Source organism: Phascolarctos cinereus, unplaced genomic scaffold (genome assembly GCF_003287225.1).
Source record: "Phascolarctos cinereus isolate Bilbo 61053 unplaced genomic scaffold, phaCin_HiC Scaffold_5;HRSCAF=322, whole genome shotgun sequence".
Classification (NCBI taxonomy): Eukaryota; Metazoa; Chordata; class Mammalia; order Diprotodontia; family Phascolarctidae; genus Phascolarctos; species Phascolarctos cinereus.
The window spans coordinates 338,105,312-338,126,473 of record NW_027555958.1 but is presented as its reverse complement, the minus strand read 5'-3'; the positions used below and the strand labels follow the sequence as shown (position 1 = coordinate 338,126,473).

General features: G+C 36.7%; 1 protein-coding gene across 5 annotated transcripts in view; it reads right to left on the bottom strand.

Annotated features, from left to right (window-relative positions):
- Positions 1-21,162, bottom strand: part of GGPS1 (geranylgeranyl diphosphate synthase 1) — a 52,793-nt gene that overhangs the window by 10,240 nt on the left and 21,391 nt on the right. Inside the window, exon 2 of one of the 5 annotated variants that reach the window (XM_021000441.2) lies at positions 19,748-19,846. The exons of 1 other annotated variant lie outside the window; for it this stretch is intronic. In XM_021000441.2, coding sequence (XP_020856100.1) covers positions 19,748-19,817 — 70 coding nt within the window. In that variant the 5' untranslated portion in view covers positions 19,818-19,846. Of the gene's footprint in view, positions 1-19,747; positions 19,847-21,162 lie in introns of those variants that run through there. 3 more of the 5 variants (XM_021000440.2, XM_021000442.2, XM_021000443.2) reach the window with 3 other exon arrangements.

The following is a 21,162-nucleotide window of genomic DNA, read 5'->3' as shown; positions in this document are numbered from 1 at the left end:
CTCTTTTTAAGCTGCTTGCTTATGATCCTGGCCAAACACTTGAGTTTTAACCTCTTTGTTAAGGTAAGAGTCTGCTTCCAATGTGGAGAATGTACTATCCCATCGTACTGTTCAGGGGTTTGTACAGCTGTTTTCAGAGATACTTGTAGGTACCTGTAAATTTTCAGTTCTTCCAAGGTGGTATGATAAGGGGCGAGGTGTTTACTCCTTTCCTGGCCTGTGCTCTCTATTAGTGACCACAAGCATGCCTTTCTGTCCTGGAAGGTTTCCTCTCCACAGCCACTGCAAGCTCCACCATGCCAGCGCTCCTCCTTGCCCCAGGACCACCACCCAGATCTATGACCCAGATCCAAGCACAGGCAAAGCAACAGATTCCTGCCTCAGCACTGGCAAAGAGATCCCTGCAATACCCCTCTGATCAGCCGCTGGATTTTCCCTCAGTCTATGGGCCAGAAGCTCAGGAGGCAGCTGCCCCACCCCCCCCCGGGCTGCGCTCTTGGGGAACTGGAACCACGACCCCCGCTTCTCTCTCTCAGCACCGCAGAAACAGACTTTTCCCACTGACCTTCTAAGTTGTCTTTGGCGTTTGTGGGTTGAGAAGTCTGGAAGGCACCACAGCTGCCCACGATTCAGTCCTCTGAGGCCTGCTACAGGTCCCCTGTGGCCTGCGCGCCCAAGCCATGTACTTTTCTGATCAATCATCCAGGTTGTCTTGGGCTGGAAATTTGTTTCACTCTGACTTTTTGTGGGTTCTGCTGCTTTAGAATTTGTTTAGAGCCATTTTTACAGGTATTTGGAGGGCTTTGAGGGAGAGCTCAAGCAAGTCACTGCTTTCATTCAGCCATCTTGGCTCTGCCTATTATTATTTTCTAAAAATTCATTATTTATTTATTTTTAGAATTCTTTAAAAAAAATTTTTGAGTTCTAAGTTCTTTACCTACCTCCTGCCCTCCCTGTACCCAGTGAGAAGGCAAGCAATATGATGGAAATTACTCATGGGGAATCATGGGAAACATTTCCATATTAGCCAGATTGTAAAAAAAAAAAAAGCAAGAAAAGTAAAGAAAGTAAAAAAAAATTACAGTTCAATTTGTACTCAGAATTCATCAGTTCTCTCTCTGGAGGTCGACAGCGTTTTCATCATGAGTTCTTTGGAATTATCTTGGATCACTGTACTGATCAGAGTAGCTAAATCTTTTACTGTTGATCATCGTTATAATATTGCTGGTTTTATTATGCACAATGATCTCCTCATTCTTCTCACTTCACTTCATATAAGTTCATGTAAGCCTTCCCAGGTTTTTCTGAAACAATCCTGCTTATCATTCCTTATAGTACAATAGTATTCCATCAAAATCATGTACCATAACTTGTCAGCTATTCATTCCTGAATTGATGAGCATCCCCTCAATTTCCAATTCTTTGTCACCACAAAAAGAGCTGCTATAAATATTTTTGTGCATATAGGTCCTTTTTCCCTTTTCTTTGATATCTTTTGGATACAGACTTTAGTAGTGGTATTGCTGGGTCGAAAGGTGTGAACAGTTTTACAGCCTTTTGAGCAGAATCCCTAATCGATCTCCAGAGTGGTTGAACCAGTTCACAACTCCACCAACAGTGCATTAATGCCCCAATTTTTCCACATCCCCTCCAGCATTTGTCATTTTCCTTTTCTGTCATGTTAGGCAATCTAATAGGTGTGAGGTGGTACTTCAGAGTTGTTTTAATCTGCATTTTTCTAATCAACAGTGATTTACAGCATTTTTTTATATGACTACAGATAGCTTTGACTTCTTCTGAAAATTGACTATTCGTACTCTTTGACCATTTGTCAGTTAGGGTATGGCTCTTATTGTTATAAATTTGTCCCGGTTCACTACTTGAGAAATGATGAGGCTCTACTCACTTCATTGGTGACTTTCTTAATTGGTAATTCTCTCCCACTGGGGACCATGGTGAGGATCCTTAGTGGGATTACCATTTTGGGAAGGATTCAAATCATGCTTCACTTTATTCAAGACTTGATTCTCTCTCTTCCTTCTCAGCTGCCACATCACTCCCATATACACCGGTCTCCTGCTCCACCTTTTCGTTTCCATATGTGTGTCCTTTCCACCCATTAGAATGTAAGTTCTTTGACAGCAGGGACTGTCTTATGTGCTTAAATATCTACATAACTATCCTAGGCCACAACTGAGAAATACAGGTATGTTTGGTTGAATGGAACAGTGATTCTCCTCAAAATAACTGGCTGTTACATGAATCACTTTCTTAAGTGATTTATGATGAGTCACATTATAATAAATTTGGAATCAAAGAGCAGGATTCAAATCACTGCCACTTACTATCTTTGCCTTTTCTTTCTGGTAAATATTTAGTGATATATTTTGTTTTTTCACATTACCAGATTAGGGCCCTCCCAGTTATCCCTTTCCCTTCCAGAAAGCCACTCCACTTAACAAAGAATATTTTTCTGAAGAAAAAAAGGAAGAGAATAAAAATCAGCTAACTATATACATATGTGTATATATATAAGAATCTGAAAATATATGCAGTATACCATATCCACAGACCTCCTACATCTGTGAAAGAATGAATGGGAGTATCTTTTCATGTCTTGAGGCCACTCTTGTTATTTGTAATTTTGCAAAATTTACTTTTGATTTTTTTTGGGAGCGTTGTTCTTCCCATTTACATTCATGTAGTCATTGTGTATGGTTGTGGTCTTTTTTTTTTTGGCTCTGCTTACTTTACTTTGCATCAGTTCACGTAGATCTTTTCATGCTTCTCTGTGTTCACTGCATTCATCATTTTACAGCACAGCGCTACTTCATCACATTCACATATCATAAAATGTACTCATTCTCCAATTGAAGGGTACTTGCTTTGTGTCTAATGTTTTTCTAGCACAAAAAAGTGCTGTTATAAATATTTTGGTATATATAAAGATTTTCTTCTTATCAATGATATTTTTGGAGTATAAGGCTAGTAGTGGAATCTCTGGGTCAAAGGATGTCAACATCGTAGTCACTTTATTTACGTAATTTGAAATTGCATTCCACAATGATTACACCAATCCACAGCTTTACCAATAATGCACTACTGTACCTATCTTCCCACAGTTCTTCCCACTTGACTACTGACTTTCAATCTTTTGTCATCTTTGCCAATTTGCAGGGTATGAGGTATAACCTTAGAGATTTATTTTGATTTGAATTTCTCTCATTAGTGATGCTAAATATTCTTTCATATGATTATTGTTTGCAATTCTTTAGAAAACAAGATGGCTTTTGTTCATATACAGCTGCTAGCTGTCTATCTTGGATACCGAAACCTTATCTGAGAAATCTGATGAATTTTTTCCACATCTGACTGCTTCCCTTCTTATCCTGGGTGCTTTAGTTGCGTTTGTACAGAAACTTTTTATGTTCATGTAATCAAAATTATAGATTTTATCATTTCTAATGGCCTCTCTCCCTTGTTTGGTTAAGAACACATCTCTGGCCCACAGCTGTGAAATGTATATGATCTGCTTCTTTTCTAATTTATCTCTAATATTCAAGAGTATCCATTTTGAATTCATTGTGGAATGGGGAATATGATGTTGGTCTAAGCGTAATTTCTGCAGACTGCTTTCCATTTTTTTCCCAACAGTTTTAATAAATAGAGAATTCTTGCTTAAGTAATTTATGTTTTCTGGTTTCCTGAACACTGGATTAATGAGTTCCAGTAATTCTCCCTTGTGTAGTCTGTTCCACCTATCTACCTCTCTATCTCTTTAGCCAATACCAAATATTTTTTGGTGATTCATGCTTTAAAGTATAGTTTGAGGTCTGGATGTGCTATTCTCCCTTCATCTTTACCTTTTTTTCATTATTTCTCTTGATATTCTAGGTTTTTTTTTTCTCCAACAGATTTTTAAAAATAAGATCTAAAAACTATCACTTAGATAATCTGATTGGTAGCATTAAAAATGTAAATTAACTTTGGTAGTGACTAAGCTATGAGAATGGAATATTGCTGTAGCTATTTGTTGTTTTTTAGTTCTCTAAGGAGCACTTTGTAATCTAATCTACACAAGTATTTTGGGTCCAACTGGTCTCCAAAAATTCTATGCATTTTGTAGTTTTCTGAAATGATATTTCCCTTTCTATTTGGTACTTCTTGAATTTATTATTATTATACTGAAATGCTGTTGGGTTTTATGGGTTAACTTTGTAGCCTGCAACTTTGCTGAAATGATTCTTTCAATTAATATCTTTGCTGATTCCCTACAATTTTCTAAGTAAATCAATATGCCACCAGCAAATAGGGATAATTTTATCTCCTTTTTGTCTGTCTTCACACCTTTACTATCTTTCTGTTGAATCAATACTAGCACTTCCAGAATTACATCAAATAACAGTGGGGAGATGGGTATTTTTGCTTTCCTTCTGTATTTACTGGAAAAGGTCCTAATGTTGCATATGATACAACTTTTGGTTTAGAGAAAGATATGTTTTATGATACTTCTATGCCAATACTTTTTTAGTTTTCAGCATAAAGGAATGTTGTGCTTTGACAAAGGTTTCTTTCTGCCTGTTGAGATAATCATGTGGTTTTAGATATTTATACTTTTAATGTGATTAATTATAATTGTTTTCCTAACATTGTGCCATTCCTGCGTTACTGGTATAAATCCAACTTGGCCATAGCAAATGATTTCTTGCATGAACTACTGTAGTAAGTGTAACAGGATTTTACTTAAATAGTCTGAATTGATATTCGTTAAAGATATTGATCTATTATTCTCCCTCTGCTTTATCCTTTTCTGATTTAGGTTTTAGGACTATGTTTGTATCATAAAAGGGGTTGGGTAGAGTGTTTTGTTTCTGGTAGTTTCTGAGAACAATTTCTGCAGTTTTGGTACTAGTTGTTCTTTTAAAAAAATTGATAAGAATTCTCCTATGAATCCATTAGGACCAGAAGGGTTTTTTTCCCCTTTGGCTGTTCCATGATAGTGAGTTCTATTTCCTTTCCCGAAATGGAATTAAGATCTCTTTTTAGTCTTCTGTTACTTTGAGTATTTTATAATTTTGAAGGCATTCTGCTCTTCTGTGTTCTTAGTATAAGATGTTGCATAATAGGTTCAGATAATTTTTTAAAATTTCTTCTGATTCTGTTGTGATTTCACGTAGATTATTTGCTATTTTGCTGATTATATTTTCTACCCTCTTCTTTTTAATCATATTGGCTAAAAGCTTATCAATTTTTTTAGTATTTTCAAAGGACCACCTAAGTTTTGTTTATAGTCTTTTGAGTTTCCAGTTTATCTATTTCTCTTCTAATTTTCAGTATCTCCTATTTTTGCTTTTTTTTTGTTTTATTTGTTGGCTTTCTAAGTTTTGAAAGCTCATCTTCTTTGTCAATATATATATTTTTAAAAATGTAATTTTTGGGGGCAGCTAGGTTGTGCAGTGGATAGAGCACCGGCCCTGGATTCAGAAGGACCCAAGTTCAAATCTGGCCTCAGATACACAACAGTTACTAGCTGTGTGACCCTCGGCAAGTCACTTAACCTCACTGCCTAGCTAAAAAAAAATAAGCAATTTTTCCTTTGAGGACTGCTTTAGTCAATTCTATAAATTTTGGTATGTTGTTTTACCATAGTAATTTCCTTTAAATAATTTATATAATTATTGTTTTTATAATTCTGTGATCCACCTTTTAAATCACCTTTTGTTTGTGCTTGATGAACTGATCGCTATTTTTATTGTATTTTATTGTATTATGGATTTTAAAATATGTATTTAATATTTCTGCCTTTTTATGTTTATTTGTAATATATTTGTGTCCCAACATATGGTTATTTTTTATAAAAGTTCAATGTGTTACTGAGAAATATGTATATTCTTTATCAGTCCCATTTAGAAGATCCCATAAGTCCTGTAAGCTCTAGTTTCTCAAATATTTTGTTCAACTTTTATTTTCACTTTTGTTTATCTTTATGTTCTACCTTTAATTTTCAAAAATTATTGGTGCCTAATTTCTATCAAAGCACATTTTATCAGAAATTAGTACTTTAATGTTCCAAGCCTTTGTTCCACCACCCCCTACATTCTCTATAGCAAAACCCTGTTTTTACTCTAAGATTTTAATGAGAGTAGACTGGAAAAAAGTTTTAAATTATTTAAGAATAAACACTACTCATGGATCTTTAACAGTACTGAAATCTTCAAAGGTCCTACTCTGAAATATTCTGCTTTGAAAGAACTTCTGTATACATCTCATCAATTTGATCTCCGTAATCCTTCTTTCACTCATTCAGTCCTTTCTATTCCACTGCAGCCATACTATTTTAGGCCCTCATCTTTTCTTGCCTAGTATATGTAAAAGGTTATATAAATGTATTCTGCAAAAAAAGCCCTATGTAAATGTACTATATAAATTTAAGCACTATATAAATAATATTATTAGACTTCCTACCTCTAATCATTCCCCTTTCCATTCTATCCTTCATACCACTGCCTGAATAATCTTCTAATTGTACCATCTCTATTATATTTTCTACTCAAAAGCTTCTAGTGGCTCCCCACTGCTTAGAAATGGTATATAAACTCCTGTTCATGGCTCTCCATTGTCTAATTTTAAGCAACTTCATTACTCTTTCTGAGAAATCTAGGCTACTTTTTTAAAAAATTAAATATTTTATATATTATGTTAGATATTTATTTCTTTATATTTTTATTTATATTTATTCCTATATATATTATATATATACACACACATATATATGTTATACATTAAATATTTTACCAAATCTCCCATTCTCTTTTCCTTTACTTAAATCTTTGAGAATGTAGTGATCCTCCCTGCTGAGGTCATTTAGAAGCTTCCACAAGTCTTAGAGCTCTAGTTTTTCTAACTTTTCTATTCCCCTCCATCTCATCTAGGATTTTGCCCTTTTGATTATAAAATATTTCATTAGTCTAGCAATCTTTCTTATGATCTCTTTTTCTAGGTTACTATTCCCCATACCCCTTCACTCATAAAGAACCATCCCAGAGAGAATATCCTTTTCAGTAGGTGTTTACTTCTTGATTTACCTTTCTTTTTTCATTTTCCATCCCCCTGTTTTATTAGCATTTCTGGACCCAGAAGATACTCTGTAGAAAACGATCTTAATGCAGAACTGCTGGGTATAGCACCATTCTGGAAATCTCAAATCATTAAACTATATCTCATCTCTTTCACTTAGGTAGAGAGGGAAATGTTTAGGAAATGGGGTGTTCAGATGAGTAGAGCTCAGCAGAAATCTTGCAGTTTTCAAGCTTTGTTTTTGAATACTGAATTTCACTTTAATTATGCATAAGTTCATAGTGGAAACCACGGGAATAGATGTAGGTGATCATATCTTTTAATTAAACCACTTCATTTTCTAAGAGAAAAAACTGAGGGTCAGAGTTTAAATGATTTGTCCAACTACTTACAGTACAGATAGGAGAGCCAAGGATATGCTTTAGAGAGAACATCCACACTTATAAGGTGGCAGAAGGAGGTCAATGTGGAAAAGGAGTTAGAAGACCTCAGCAGCAATTCTGGTTTGGACACTATGTGTGTGAACTCTCTGGTCTTCGGTTTTTTCATTTGTCAAATGAGGCTTGTGCTAGAACTAAGGCTTCTATATAGTCTACTATTCTATGAATCTAAAAGCTGGATGGTCATGAAGGAAGGAGAATCATGAAAGTCAATGTGGTAATAAAGAAGCCAAGGTAGGAAAAGCTGATAAAGGAAGGTACTATAGAATCATTAAAAACTAGAGGTCATCTCAGAGTTCACCTAGTGGTGTTCTTCCATTGTGTAGCTCAGAAAATTGAGATGCCCTCCAGAGATGAAATAACTTTTCCCAATTACCAAAGAAAAGGCCGAGAGAAACAGGCACCGGGTCATCACGTTCAAACACAATCTAGCACTATACCATGCTACTTCCTTTGTATACAAGTGTCTAATGCTACACAGAATGAGTATTGAGCATTGAATTCAATAAGTATTGAAGAGAGGCCACTGAATTTGGGGATTATATGATCATTAGCGATCAAAAGCAATTGAGAATTGGTGGCAGAGGGGGGTAAGGAGAGGAGCTATAAACAAAACTAAAAACTTTTAAGGTGTGAAGAAGGTAGTTTGAAAAAAAAACCCTAGTAAAACTGGAGATTGTTTACTGAAAACAAGAAGGCAACACGGGAGGCATGAGCAACTTAGAGGTCTGTAATGCTCACAGGGAATATAATGTATAGTGAAGCAACAGGAAGTGGGACAAAAATGGATTACAACACAGATAATGTCAGGAAGGGATCACAGACCTAGATGAGAGATTTGTACAAGAGAAATTGGTAACCAGAGGCAAAAAAAAAGAAAAAAAAAAGAATGGAACCTGATATACCATCCCTTTCCTTTAGGAGATTTTATTTGCTTTTCTATGAAGGCAGAAACTTCCCTGAGCTTGAAAGACTTAGGACTTGCAGGTAGAAAGTGGAATCACCTGGCTGGAGTGAGGATGAGGAAACAGCAGTTGCTGGTACATGAAAAAGATTAGACTCGTCAGGGAGAATTTGATACTGGTGATCACACTTTGGATATTGTTTTTCTTCCTTTATTCCTTTTCAGTGAGTTCATCAGGTTCCATGGGTTCAACTATCATCTCTACTGGGATGGCTCCCAGATCTCCAGTCTCACAATACCAACTGCCTCCAAGATGTCTCAAACAGAATGTCCTGTAGCATCTCCAACTCATTATGTCCAAAACAGAACTCACTGCCTTTTCTCCTATTTCAGATTTCCCTATTCTCAACTCACCAATTTTGGCTGAGGAACCATGATCCTTCCAGTCACCCAAGTTTGCCACCTCTGAGTCAGCCTTAATTCCTTATCTTCCCTCATATCCAATCACTTCTGCAATTCAAAACTGAGGGGGTAAAATCAACAGCTCATATCCTTAACCCTTACTCCCCAGACATCTTCTCTTGTCAAGCAGCAGAGCTATTAATCCTTTCATCTCTGAAAGGTCTATCCTGCCCACCATTTCAGGCAAGCCTCAGACATACTTCACTTTACTACCTGGATATATTTTTTGTCTTGCCTCTATGCATATATCCTTGATCCTTCTTCCATCCCTCAAACCCCATCCTGGAATCATTATCAAATCAATTCTGCCACCACTACTATAACGGGTGTGTCAATCTACTCCCCCATGATCCTATTCACCATCTCAGGAAATTTCTGGACCAAAATGTCCCTCTCTGGCCATCACTCGCCTTAAGGATGTCTGCTTTTATTAGGATGTAAGTTTCTTGAGGGCAGGGACTATTTCTGCTTTTATATCCCCTGGTACATAGGACCAGTGACATAAAGAGGGTGATATCTTGACAAGTGAATTGGATTGGAGTGCGGCAGAGCTATTCAACGTCATCACCCTCACTCTTTCCTCCAGAGTCATCAGAGTCTAGCACAAGACATAGGTCAGGATAAGTGGAGATGGCTCAGGATACAGTGGGAGACCTTGACTTATATAAGCTAATAGGTCTTTTCCAGCTCTCAACTTGTCTGAGGCAATACCCATTCAGTAATTAAAGGCCAGGTAAGAATGGAGGCCTAGTAGTGGCTGCCCTTCTGGGAATCCAATTCCAGCTGGGCAGTGCTGCTATTTCTTCCTCTTCCTCTTCTCACTGTCCACATGGGGAATTGTACCTTTACACGTGGGTTTTCTGTCCAAAGGAATATAAATTTTGATCGCTTATACTTTGCAATGTATTTTGAGGTTTGGGGACTAGATTTTTTTTTTCTTACCTACTTATTTATTCTTAAAAAATTTTTTTTTAAATTAAATTTTTTTTTTTTTGGTGAGGGCAATTGGGGTTAAGTGACCTGCCCGGAGTCACACAGCTAGTGCATGTTATGTGTCTGAGTTGGATTTGAACTCAAGATCCTCCTGACTCCAGGGCCAGTGTTCTATCCACTGTGCCACCTAGATGTCTCCTACTTATTTATTCTATCATTTTTTTCCCCAAAAAATCTGAGACAATTAACTCTTTAGTCTCATGTAGTTTTCAGATATGATTTCTTGAAATGCAGCTCTGGAAAACCAGGCTTTCACAAAGCCCATGAGGATTCAAATGGAGCTACCTGACTATACCTTTGGACTCAAATCACTCTGGCTCTCACTGACCAATAATAGGTCCCAGCCCAAGCCTCACTTGCTCCTTCTTTGGATTTTGATGGCTCACAGTGAGTGTAGACAGCAACTGTTTCTACTCTGGCCAGAAACTCTGAGGGTCTTCCTCTCTCTGACTGATTCTTTTTTAGCCTTTAATTGCCAAATGGGTATTGCCTCAGACAGAACTAACTTAAAAAGGCCAAGGTCTCCCACTGCATTGTGACCTAAGTTTTGCCACTGGACTTCGATAACTCTAGAGGAGTAAAATTTATGACTTTGCACAGCTCTTCCTCATTCAAATCCAATTCACTTGCAAGATATCACCCTCCTGATGTCATTGGTCCTCTTCAAGAACAAAGCATGAAAAACAACTTTAGTACAGAGCAAGTGCTTAATATATACATTTTCACTTACTTTTTCACTCAATACATATTTTTTCATTCATTCTCTCCACTTACACCAGCCTAGCTGAGGCACTCATCACCTGTCTAGACTACCACATTGGCCTTCTAACTGGTTTCCTCCCCTTTTTTCCAATCCATCCTCCACAGCGGCCAACGAAAACTTGTTTGGTCATGATTTTCAGGGTGTCTTATAATTCTTAAATTATCTTTTTGTCAACTTGTTTTCCAGGTCAGTTTTTATGATAGCAGATACTTTATATTTTCTTTAATTTTCCCCCCAATCTTTTTATATCGTTCTAATATTTGTCTCTTGTAGTGAAGAAATTCTGCCTTCTCTGTTCCGTTTGGGAATGTTCTATTTAGGTAAGATTTTCAACCTTCTGTTAGAAGTTTTTTTTTTCCTCCAGGGCTCTTACTTAAGTTTTTAATCTTTTGTTTCATTTCTTCTAGGTATTCTTTTAGCACATTTTCCCCCTCTGAAGTAGATCTTGTGGGATTACCCTTTCTTCTGGGTTTATTTCTTAGGCATCTCCTTAGCCCATAGTATATCTTCATTGTGTTGCATGTTTTTATCTATTTAACCACTTCTTTAGCCTCATTATCTGGTTTGGGCCAGAGCCAGGCTACACCTTCCCCTGTACTCTTGGATGGGATGTTTAGAGCTTTTTTGGTCCTGTCTCTCATTTCCATGTTGGCTTCCACCTCCTCTGTTATGTTTGGGTTCAGAGGTCTGGCAGTACTCCAGACTCTCATCCCAATGCCCCTGGAGCATACCTGAACACAACACTTGCATATGTCAGCTCATGCTGACTTCCCTGGCAGGTCCTCTCTGTCAATGTATATAGGATTCTTCTTGTCTTTGCCGAGGACTTTGATGAATGAAAATGTTTATTGTTATTTGTGTTTCTAAACATCATTATTTCATCTGCTACTTTTTAAAGTCTTTATAGGACTATGACCAACAGGGCTTTGCTATGACCTTTTGTATCATCATGTTAACTGGAAGTCTTGACAAGATCATGTTTTTCTTTTTTTTGTGAGGCAATCAGGGTTAAGTGACTTGCCCAAGGTCACACAGCTAGTACGTGTCAAGTGTTTGGTCTGAGGCCGGATTTGAACTCAGGTCCTCCTGACTTCAGGGCCAGTGCTCTATCCACTGCACCACCTAGCTGCCCCTAAGATCATGTTCTTACAGCCTAAGTCTAGACATGGTAGTTCCTATTCCAGAAACTTCAGTGGCTCCCTGGACTAAAAACAAAAAGTCCCGTCTGGCTTTTAAGGTTCTTCATACTATGATTCTAACTTGCCTCTATCTCTTTCTTTATTTCTTTTCCCATTGACCTCTTCCTTCATAGAGCACTACTGCACAACCCCCTCTGAGATCTTGTTTAGGCGCCCCCACCCCAGGCTCAGTACATAGTGCTCCACTCCTTTCTTTGTGTACTATCTGCTCCAGCCAAACCAGCCAGCTCATTGTACCCCATTCAAAGAATTTCATGTCTCATCTTTGGGCTGCTGCACATGCTGTGTGTTCCTCACACTTGGCATGCACATCTCCCTACTGCCTAAGAGAACCTCTAGTTTATTTCAGAACTCAGCTAAGGTGCCATCTCCCACAGGCAGCCTATCACAGTGTTTCAGTTGATAGTGCCTTCTTCCTGAATATTATTTTGAATATATTTTTCTATGTATAAGCTGTTTGTCCTCAAAAGAATACATTCCCTAAAAGGAGTATTTAATTTTGGTCTTTTCTATCTTCAGCATCTAGAACAGAGCACGGAATATAAAAGATGCTTAATAAATTTTTGTTGAATGAACTGAATGCAAGAATGAATCCCTTCTCCCACTAACTTTCAATTTCTCCTTATCCACTGGTCCTCTTTGCTGCCTATAACGTGCTCAGGTATCCCCAATCCTTAAAACAACAACAACAACAACAACAACAACAAAACCTTCACTTGCTCCTAACCATCCCTGGAACAATTACTCCCTATTTTCTCACCTCCTACTCATTTCTCAACCCTTTATAATGTGGCTTCGATTCTAATCAATTGACTGAAACTGCTCTCTTCAAGTTGATAAGTGATCTCTTAATTGCTAATTCAGTGACCTTTCCTCAACCTTTCTGACACTCTATAGTAGGGATGGGGAACTGTGGCCTTGAGGCAGCAGGTTCCCCACACCTGCTCTATGGTATTTGACACTTGACTACCTGCCTTCTGGATCTTCTTCCCCAGAATTTACAAAATTTTATACCAATGTACCAATAATTTCTATTTTAGTCTTAGTTTCATGCTTCATCACGGCATGAGGTGATGCTAGTTTCTCAAAAGTTACATTAGCAAACTGCATGTCTATAACCTAAGTAGAAGGGGCTCTGAATATGGGCATGGTATTTATATGTGCACATATCATTCAAAGACCCATCTACTTAAGTTTGAAAGGTTCATCAGGAGACTGGGCATCAGGCAAAGGCTATTTTTTCCAATAACAACTCAAATAGTTGATTAATGTGCAGAGCAACTGTAATTGGCATTGTTGAAGGAAAAGTCCAAAGTGATGAAATAATGGATATTTTGAAGTATTGGGGTAAAGTGGAGGGGAGTATATTTATATGGCCACCAGGTGGGCCAAAAACTTAATGAGTCTATCAAACAATTTCCTCAATCTTCAGACAAGCTTAAGGCATGTTAGTAGGAGACATAAGTATTCAGTTATTTATGTTCTCCTCAAATTTTGGTCATTAAAGTTATCCTTATACATGTCTTGAGTATTCTAGATAAATAAATTCCAAAATATTAGATAGCTTCTGATTTTTGTGATGAAGGGAAAAAAACAACTACTTTATACATATTCTTTTTAGCGTTTTAAAAATCATGAATGTTTGTTATATTTTATTAGTGATTTTTTTCTGTAACTATTGATATAATCAAGTATTCTTTTTTAGTGTTATACTTAACTGGTTTTAAAATAACACTATATTTATCTCATAAAAGCTATTTGCCAATGTTTTTTCCATCTTTCTCTAGAACTAATTCCTTTCTATTCAAGAGCCTTGGAGGAAAAAAATTGAAAAGAAAAAAAACAAACTTACTTCAAACAGAAGGTTGAAAATCTTACCTAAATAGTACATTCCCAGACAAACAGAACAGAGAAAGCAGAATTTATACTTTGGTTTTAAAGCTATGACTATCTTATAATTTTTGTAACCGGTTGGGGTAAGGGGAATGGATTACTACCAAGGATCAACTACCCAGTGAAACTGAACATAATCTTTCATGGGAGGAGATGGGCATTCAACGAAATAGAGGACTTCCAAGCCTTCCTGATGAAAACACCAGAGATCTACAAAAAAATTTGACCTTCAAACACAAGACTCAAGAGAGGCATAAAAAAGTAAACAGGAAAGAAAAACAACAACATGTTATTCAATAAGGGCAAACTATTTACATCTTTACTAGTGAAATGATACTTGTAACTCCTGAGAACTGTATCTTTATTATGACATTTAGAAGGAGTATTCATAGACAGAAGGTGTGGGTATAAGTTGACTTTCATGTAATAATAAAAAATCTAAGTGGTGAAAAGGAGTTGTACTGAAAGAGCAAAGGAGAAGGCAGAAAAGGGTAATACATCACATGAAGAGGCACAATGCCCTATTAGAATGGAGGGAAAGAAGGGAGGGAGATAATCATTGTTTGAACCTTACTCTCATCAGATTTGGCTCAAAGAGGGAATGGCACACTCACTGAGGTACAGAAATCTAACTGACCCTATAGGAGGGCAGAGGGAAAAGGGGAAAGAAAAGGGAGGGGGTGGATAGAAGGGAGAAAGAAGCAGCAAGAGAAAAGGGAGGAGCAGCTAGATGGCACAGTGGATAGAGCATAGGCCCTGGATTCAGGAAGACCTGAGTTCAAATCTGGTCTCAGATACTTGACACTTAACTAGGTGTGTGACCTTAGACAAGTCACTTCACCCCATTGCCTCACCCCCCCCAAAAAAAAAAGAGAGAGAAAAGGGAAAGAAAAGGGAGAGAGGTGATAGATGGGAGGGCAGACTGAGCAAGTCAGTGATCAGAAGCAAAACTCTAATGAGGAGGGAAAGGGAGAAAGGAGACAGAAAAGCATAAACAGTGGGGAAAACAGGTTGGAGAGAAAGACATAGATAGTAAACCACAATTGTGAATGTGAATGGGATGAACTCTTCCATAAAATGGGAAGCAGATAGCAGATTGGATTAAAAACCATAATCCTACAATATGGTGTTTACAAAAAACACATTTGAAGCAGAGTGATACACAAAGAATAAAGGTAAAAGGCTGGAGCAGAATATATTATGCTTCAGCCAAAGTAAAAAAAGCAGGGGTAGCAATCCTGATCTCAGACAAAGCAAATGTAAAAATAGATCTAATTAAAAGAGATAAGGAAGGAAACTACATCCTGCTAAAAGGTACCATACACAATGAAGTAATATCATTACTAAACATATTTGCACCAAGTGGTATAGCATCCAAATTCTTAGAGGAGAAATTAAGGGAGTTACAGAAAGAACCAGACAACAAAACTATACTAGTGGGGGACCTCAACCTCTCCCTCTCAGAACTAGATAAATCTAACCACAAAACAAACAAGAAAGAAGTGAATAGAATTTTAGAAAAGTTAGATATGGTAGACCTCTAAAGAAAATTGAATGGGGATAGAAAGGAATATAACTTTTTCTCAGTGGTACATGGCACCTACACAAGAACTGACCATGCATTTATGGCATTAAAAACCTCACAATCCAATGCAGAAAGGTAGAAATTAAATGCATCCTTTTTGGATCATGATGCAATAAAAGTTACATGTAATAAAAGGCCATGGAAAGACAGACTAAAAATTAACTGGAAACTAAATAATCTAATCCTAAAGAATGAATGGGTCAAACAACAAATCTAAGAAACAATCAGTAACTCCATCCAAGAGAATGACAATAATGAAACAACATACCAAAACTTATGGGATGCAGCAAAAGTGGTTATTAGAGGAAGTTTTATATCTCTCAATGCTTACACGAATAAAATAGAGAAAGAGAAGATCAACGAATTGGGTGTGTAACCAAAAAAGCTAAAAAAAGAACAAACTGAAAATCTCCAATTAAATATCAAATTAGAAATTCTGAAAACCAAAGGAGAGATTAATAAAATTAAAATTAAGAAAACCACTGAACTAATAAATCCAACTAAAAGCTGGTTTTATGAAAAAAACAATAAAATAGATAAACTTTTGGTTAATTTGATAAAAAAAAAAAAAACCAAATTACCAGTATCAAAAATGAAAAGGATGAATTCACTACCAATGAAGAGGAAATTAAAACAATAATTAGGAGCTATTTTGCCCAACTGCATGCCAAGAAATTTGACAATCTTAGAGAAACGGATATATACAAAAACATAAATTGCCCAGATTAACAGAAGAGGAAATAAAATACTTAAATAACCCTATTTCAGAAAAAGAAATTGAATAACCCATCAATGAAATCCCTAAGGAAAAATCTGCAGGGCCAGATGGATTTACAAGTGAATTCTATCAAGAACAACTAATTCCAATACCATATAAACTATTTGGGAAAACAGGCGAAGAAGGAGTCCTACCAAATTTTTTTTCTAGGGGCAGCAAGGTGGCACAGTGGATCGAGCACTGGCCCTGAAGTCAGGAGGACTTGAGTTCAAATTCAGCCTCAGACCAAACATGACCACTTACTAGGTGTGTGACCCTGGGCAAGCCACCTAACCCCAACTACCTTAAAAAAAATTTTCTGGTATAAATTTGGAGCTGATATCTAAACCAGGAAGAGCCAAAACAGAGAAAGAAAATTATAGGCCAATTTCCCTAATGAATATAGATGCAAAAATTTTAAATAAAATATTAGCAAAGAGATTATAGCAACTTATCTCGAGGATAATATACTATGACCAGGTAGGATTTGTACCAGGAATACAGGGCTGGTTCAATATTAGGAAAACTATCAGCATAACTAATCATATCAACAACAAAACTAATAGAAATCATATGATTATCTTAATAGATACAGAAAAAGCTTTTGACAAAAACAATACCCATTCCTATTAAAAACACTAGAGAGCGTAGGAATAAATGGAGTCTTCCTGAAAATAATAAGTAGCATCTATCAAAAACCATCAGCAAGTATTATATGCAATGGGGATAAACTAGAAGCATTTCCAACAAGACTGGGGTGAAATAAGGATGTCCATTATCACCACTGTTATTCAATATTGTACTAGGAATGTTAGCTTTAGCAATAAGAGAATAAGAAGAAATTGAAAGAATTAGAATAGGCAAAGAAGAAACAAAGCTATCACTCTTTGCAGATGATATGATGGTATACTTAGAGAATCCTGGAGAATCAAGTAAAAAACTACCTGAAATAGTAAACAAATTTAGCAAAGTTGCAGGATACAAAATAAACTCACATAAATTATTGGTATTTCTATATATTACTAACAAAGCCCAACAGTGAGAGATAGAAAGAGAAATTTCATTTAAAGTTACTGTAGACATTATACGAACACAATTACAAAACACTTTTCACACAAATAAAGTCAGATCCAAATACTTGGAAAAACATCAGTCGTTCATGGGTAGGCTGAGCTAATATAATAAAAATGACAATTCTACCTACATTAATTTACTTATTCAGTGCCATACCAATCAAACTACCAAAACATTATTTTATAGAGCTAGAAAAAATAATTAAAAAATTCATCTGGAAGAACAAAAGGTCCAGAATATCAAGGGAATTAATGAAAAGAAATGCAAGGAAAGGTGGCCTAGCTGTACCAGATCTTAAAATTGTATTATAAAGTAGCAATCATCAAAACTACTTGGTACTAGCTAAGAAACAGAGTGGTGGATCAGTGGAATAGGTTAGGTACACAAGACACAATAGTCAATGACTATAGTAATCTACTGTTTGATAGCCCCAAAGACTTCGGCTTCTGGGACTGCTCAGAAAAAGTGGAAAACAGTATGGTAGAAACTAGGCATAGACCAACATCTTATACCATATACCATGGTAAAGTCAAAATGGGTACACTATTTAGATATAAAGGCTGAAACTATAAGCAAACTAGGAAAGCAAGGAATAGTTTACCTGTCAGATTTATGGAGAAGAGAAGAATTTATGACCAAATAAGAGCAAACATTATGAAATACAAAATAAATGATTTTGATTACATTAAATTGAAAAGTTTTTGCACAAATAAAGCCAATGCAACCAAGATTAGAAAGGAAGTAGAAAGCTGAGAAACAATTTTTACAGCCAGTGCTTCTACTAAAGGCTTCATTTTTCAAATATATAGAAAACTGAGTCAAATTTATAAGAATACAAGTCATTCCCTAGTTGATAAATGGTCAAAGGATATGAACAGGAAGTTTTCAGATGAAGAGATTAAGGCCATCTATAGTCGTATGAAAAAATGCTCTAAATGACTACTGATTAGAGAAATGCAAATCATAACAACTCTGAGGTACCACACTGAGTACACCTATCAGATTGGCTAACATTACAAAACAGGAAAATGATAAAATGTTGGAGAAGATGCGAGAAAACTGGAACACTAATGCATTGTTGGTGGAGTTGTGAACTGATCCAACCATTCTAGAAAGCAACTTGGAACTATGCCCAAAAGTCTATAAAACTGTGCATACCCTTTGATCCAGCAACACCACTTCTTGGTCTGTATCCCAAAGAGATCATAAAAATGGGAAAAGGACCCACACATACAAAAATATCTATAGCAACCCTTTTTGTGGTGGCCAAGAATTGGAAATTGAGGGGATGCCCATTAATTGGGGAATAGCTAAAAAAGCTGTGGTATATGAATATAATGGAATACTATTGTGGTATGAGAAAAATAAGCAGGCAGACTTCAGAAAAACCTGGAAAGACTTACATGAACTGATGCTGAATGAAGTGAGCAGAACCAGGAGAACACTGTACGACGTAACAGCCACATTGTGTGATGACTAACTTTGATAGACTTAGCTCTTCTCAGCAATGCAAGGATCTAAGACAACTCCAAAAGATTCATGATGGAAAATGCTATCCACATCCAGAGAAAGAACTATGGGGTCTGAATGCAGATTAAAGCATACTACTGGGCGCAGCTAGGTGGCGCAGTGGATACAGCACCGGCCCTGAATTCAGCAGGACCTGAGTTCAAATCTGGCCTCAGATGCATAACACTTAACTAGCTGTGTGACCCTGGGCAAGTCACTTAACCCCACTGCCTAGCCAAAAAAAAAAAAAAGCATACTACTTTTGTTGCTGTTGTTGTTGCTTTATTTTTTTTCTTCTTTCTTGTAGTTCCTTCCATTGGTTCTAATTCTTCTTTACAATGTGACTAATGTGAAAAAATGTTTAATATGAATATATATGTAGAGCCTATACCAGATTGCATACCATCTTGGGGGGAGGGAGGGGGAGAAAATTTAAAACTCAAAATGTTATGGAAGTGAATAATGAAAACTAAAAATAAATAAATTAATTTAAGAAAAAAGGAAAAAGAAAGGTAGGAATAACTAGAATTCAAAGGGTGTTTTACATTGCTTCTTAGAAAGTTGGGGAAAGATTGAGTAAATTGTGGTATATGAATGTAGCAGAACATTACTGAGTCGTAAGAAATGGTGAAAGAGACTATTTTAGAGAATCCTAGATAGCATGAATTTATACAGAGTGAAGTGGGCAGAACCAGAACAATTTATGCAAAGACAGCAACACTGCAGAGAAAAAATCTTCAAAAAACTTAGGAACGCGGATCATTGCAGTGACCAACCACATCTCCCGAACACCAAAGATGAAACACGTTATTCAGCTCTTGACAGACAGGTGATTTACGCAAGAGGCAAAACAAAATGCAGATTTTTGGATTAATTTTGCTTAACTCAGCTTGTTACAAGGGTTTTTCTCTTTTTCCTTTTCTTTCTCTTGGTTTTAATTGGCAATAGGGAAAGGTAAAGAGTTAAGAGTGAGGTTAGTAATAATGATGCGAAAACAAAAGAAAGGCATTGAAACATTTTAAAAATGCACAGAAGAGAACAGAAGGAAAATCAGAAGAAAGCTTTACTATGTGTTGTAATAGAACAATTACCTGGTAATTGAAGTAAGTACCTGTAGGGTTCTAAAAGAATTCTTTCAGATGTTTTCTGAGCTTCTTCCATAATTTGTAGAATTCAAAAAAGGTGATCTGCTAAAAAACAAAACACTATTATTTATTTGAACCATGGTGATAACTTTATTCCTCAAATTATCTCTTTAATGTGATTCTAGAAAGACAAACAAAAATAAAATGAAAAATTAAATTCTTCTTGCTCCTTTTCTTAGCACTATGCCTCAATGGGTCTTTCAGTGTTCAGCTTGTCCCCCTTATCCTATGAGAGTAAAGGCTGAAAGGTATGACTTCTTTTGATTACAGCCAGGCTTAACTTGTCTTTAAGTGGTGCTTTAAAAATATATCACTATGCAGATATAACTTTTAAAAGTCATTTATGAGTAGAAATGACATAAATAAAATCTTAAAACACTATTAAACAGATCATATGAAAAAATGAGTAAACATGCTTATACATGCTCAGAAAAAGAATCTTTTTTTTTGGCGAGGCAACCAGGATTAAATGACTAGCCCACTGTCACACAGCTGGTAAGTGTCAAGTGTCTGAGGCTGCATTTGAACTCGGGTCCTCCTAACTCCAAGGCCAGAGCTATATCCACCGTGCCACCTAGCTGCCCCCTGTTTTTCTTTTTTTCAAACTAAGAAAGGGCATCCACAGTCAATTCAATTTAAACATACAACTATGGTTTTTTTTGGGGGGGATTGTTTTTTGGCGGGGCAGTTGGGGTTAAGTGACTCACGCAGGGTTACACAACTAGTAAGTATCAAGGCCACATTTGAACTCAGGTCCTCCTGACTCCAGAACTAGCACTCTATCCATTGCGCCACCTGGCTGCCCCTATGTTTTAATTGAAGGCAACGGCCTTTATGGCCTATGGCTCCGAATCCACTGAAGGACTTGTTTACCCACAAAAGAGAAGCCTCCAGAGGGACATGAAAGCTATCTTCAAGTATGTAAGGCAGATAAAGGCTTGGATGTAAGGGAAACTTCTCAACAATAATAGCTAACATTTATAGAATGCTTAAGGCTTGCATGGCACTTTACATATGCTATCTCTTACAACAGCCCAGTGATGCAGGCACCATCATTATCCCTATTTTACAGATGAGTGTCACACAGCTAGCAAGAACCGGGGGCAGGATTTGAATCTAGGCCTTCCTGACTCCAAGGCCAGTGTTCAACCCACCCACTATACAATCTGGCTGCCAAGTAATCCCTTCCAAGAGTGGAATGAGTTGACAGAGGAGGTAATGTTTTCCTTCACTTGAGGTTTTTAAGCAAAGAACTGCATATGTGATGGAGGGTGTTCTTGCTTAAGTACAGGTGGACAAAATTGTGCCTCTATGGTTCCTTTTCACTCTGAAATGATTCTACTTTAACTGCAACATTCTAT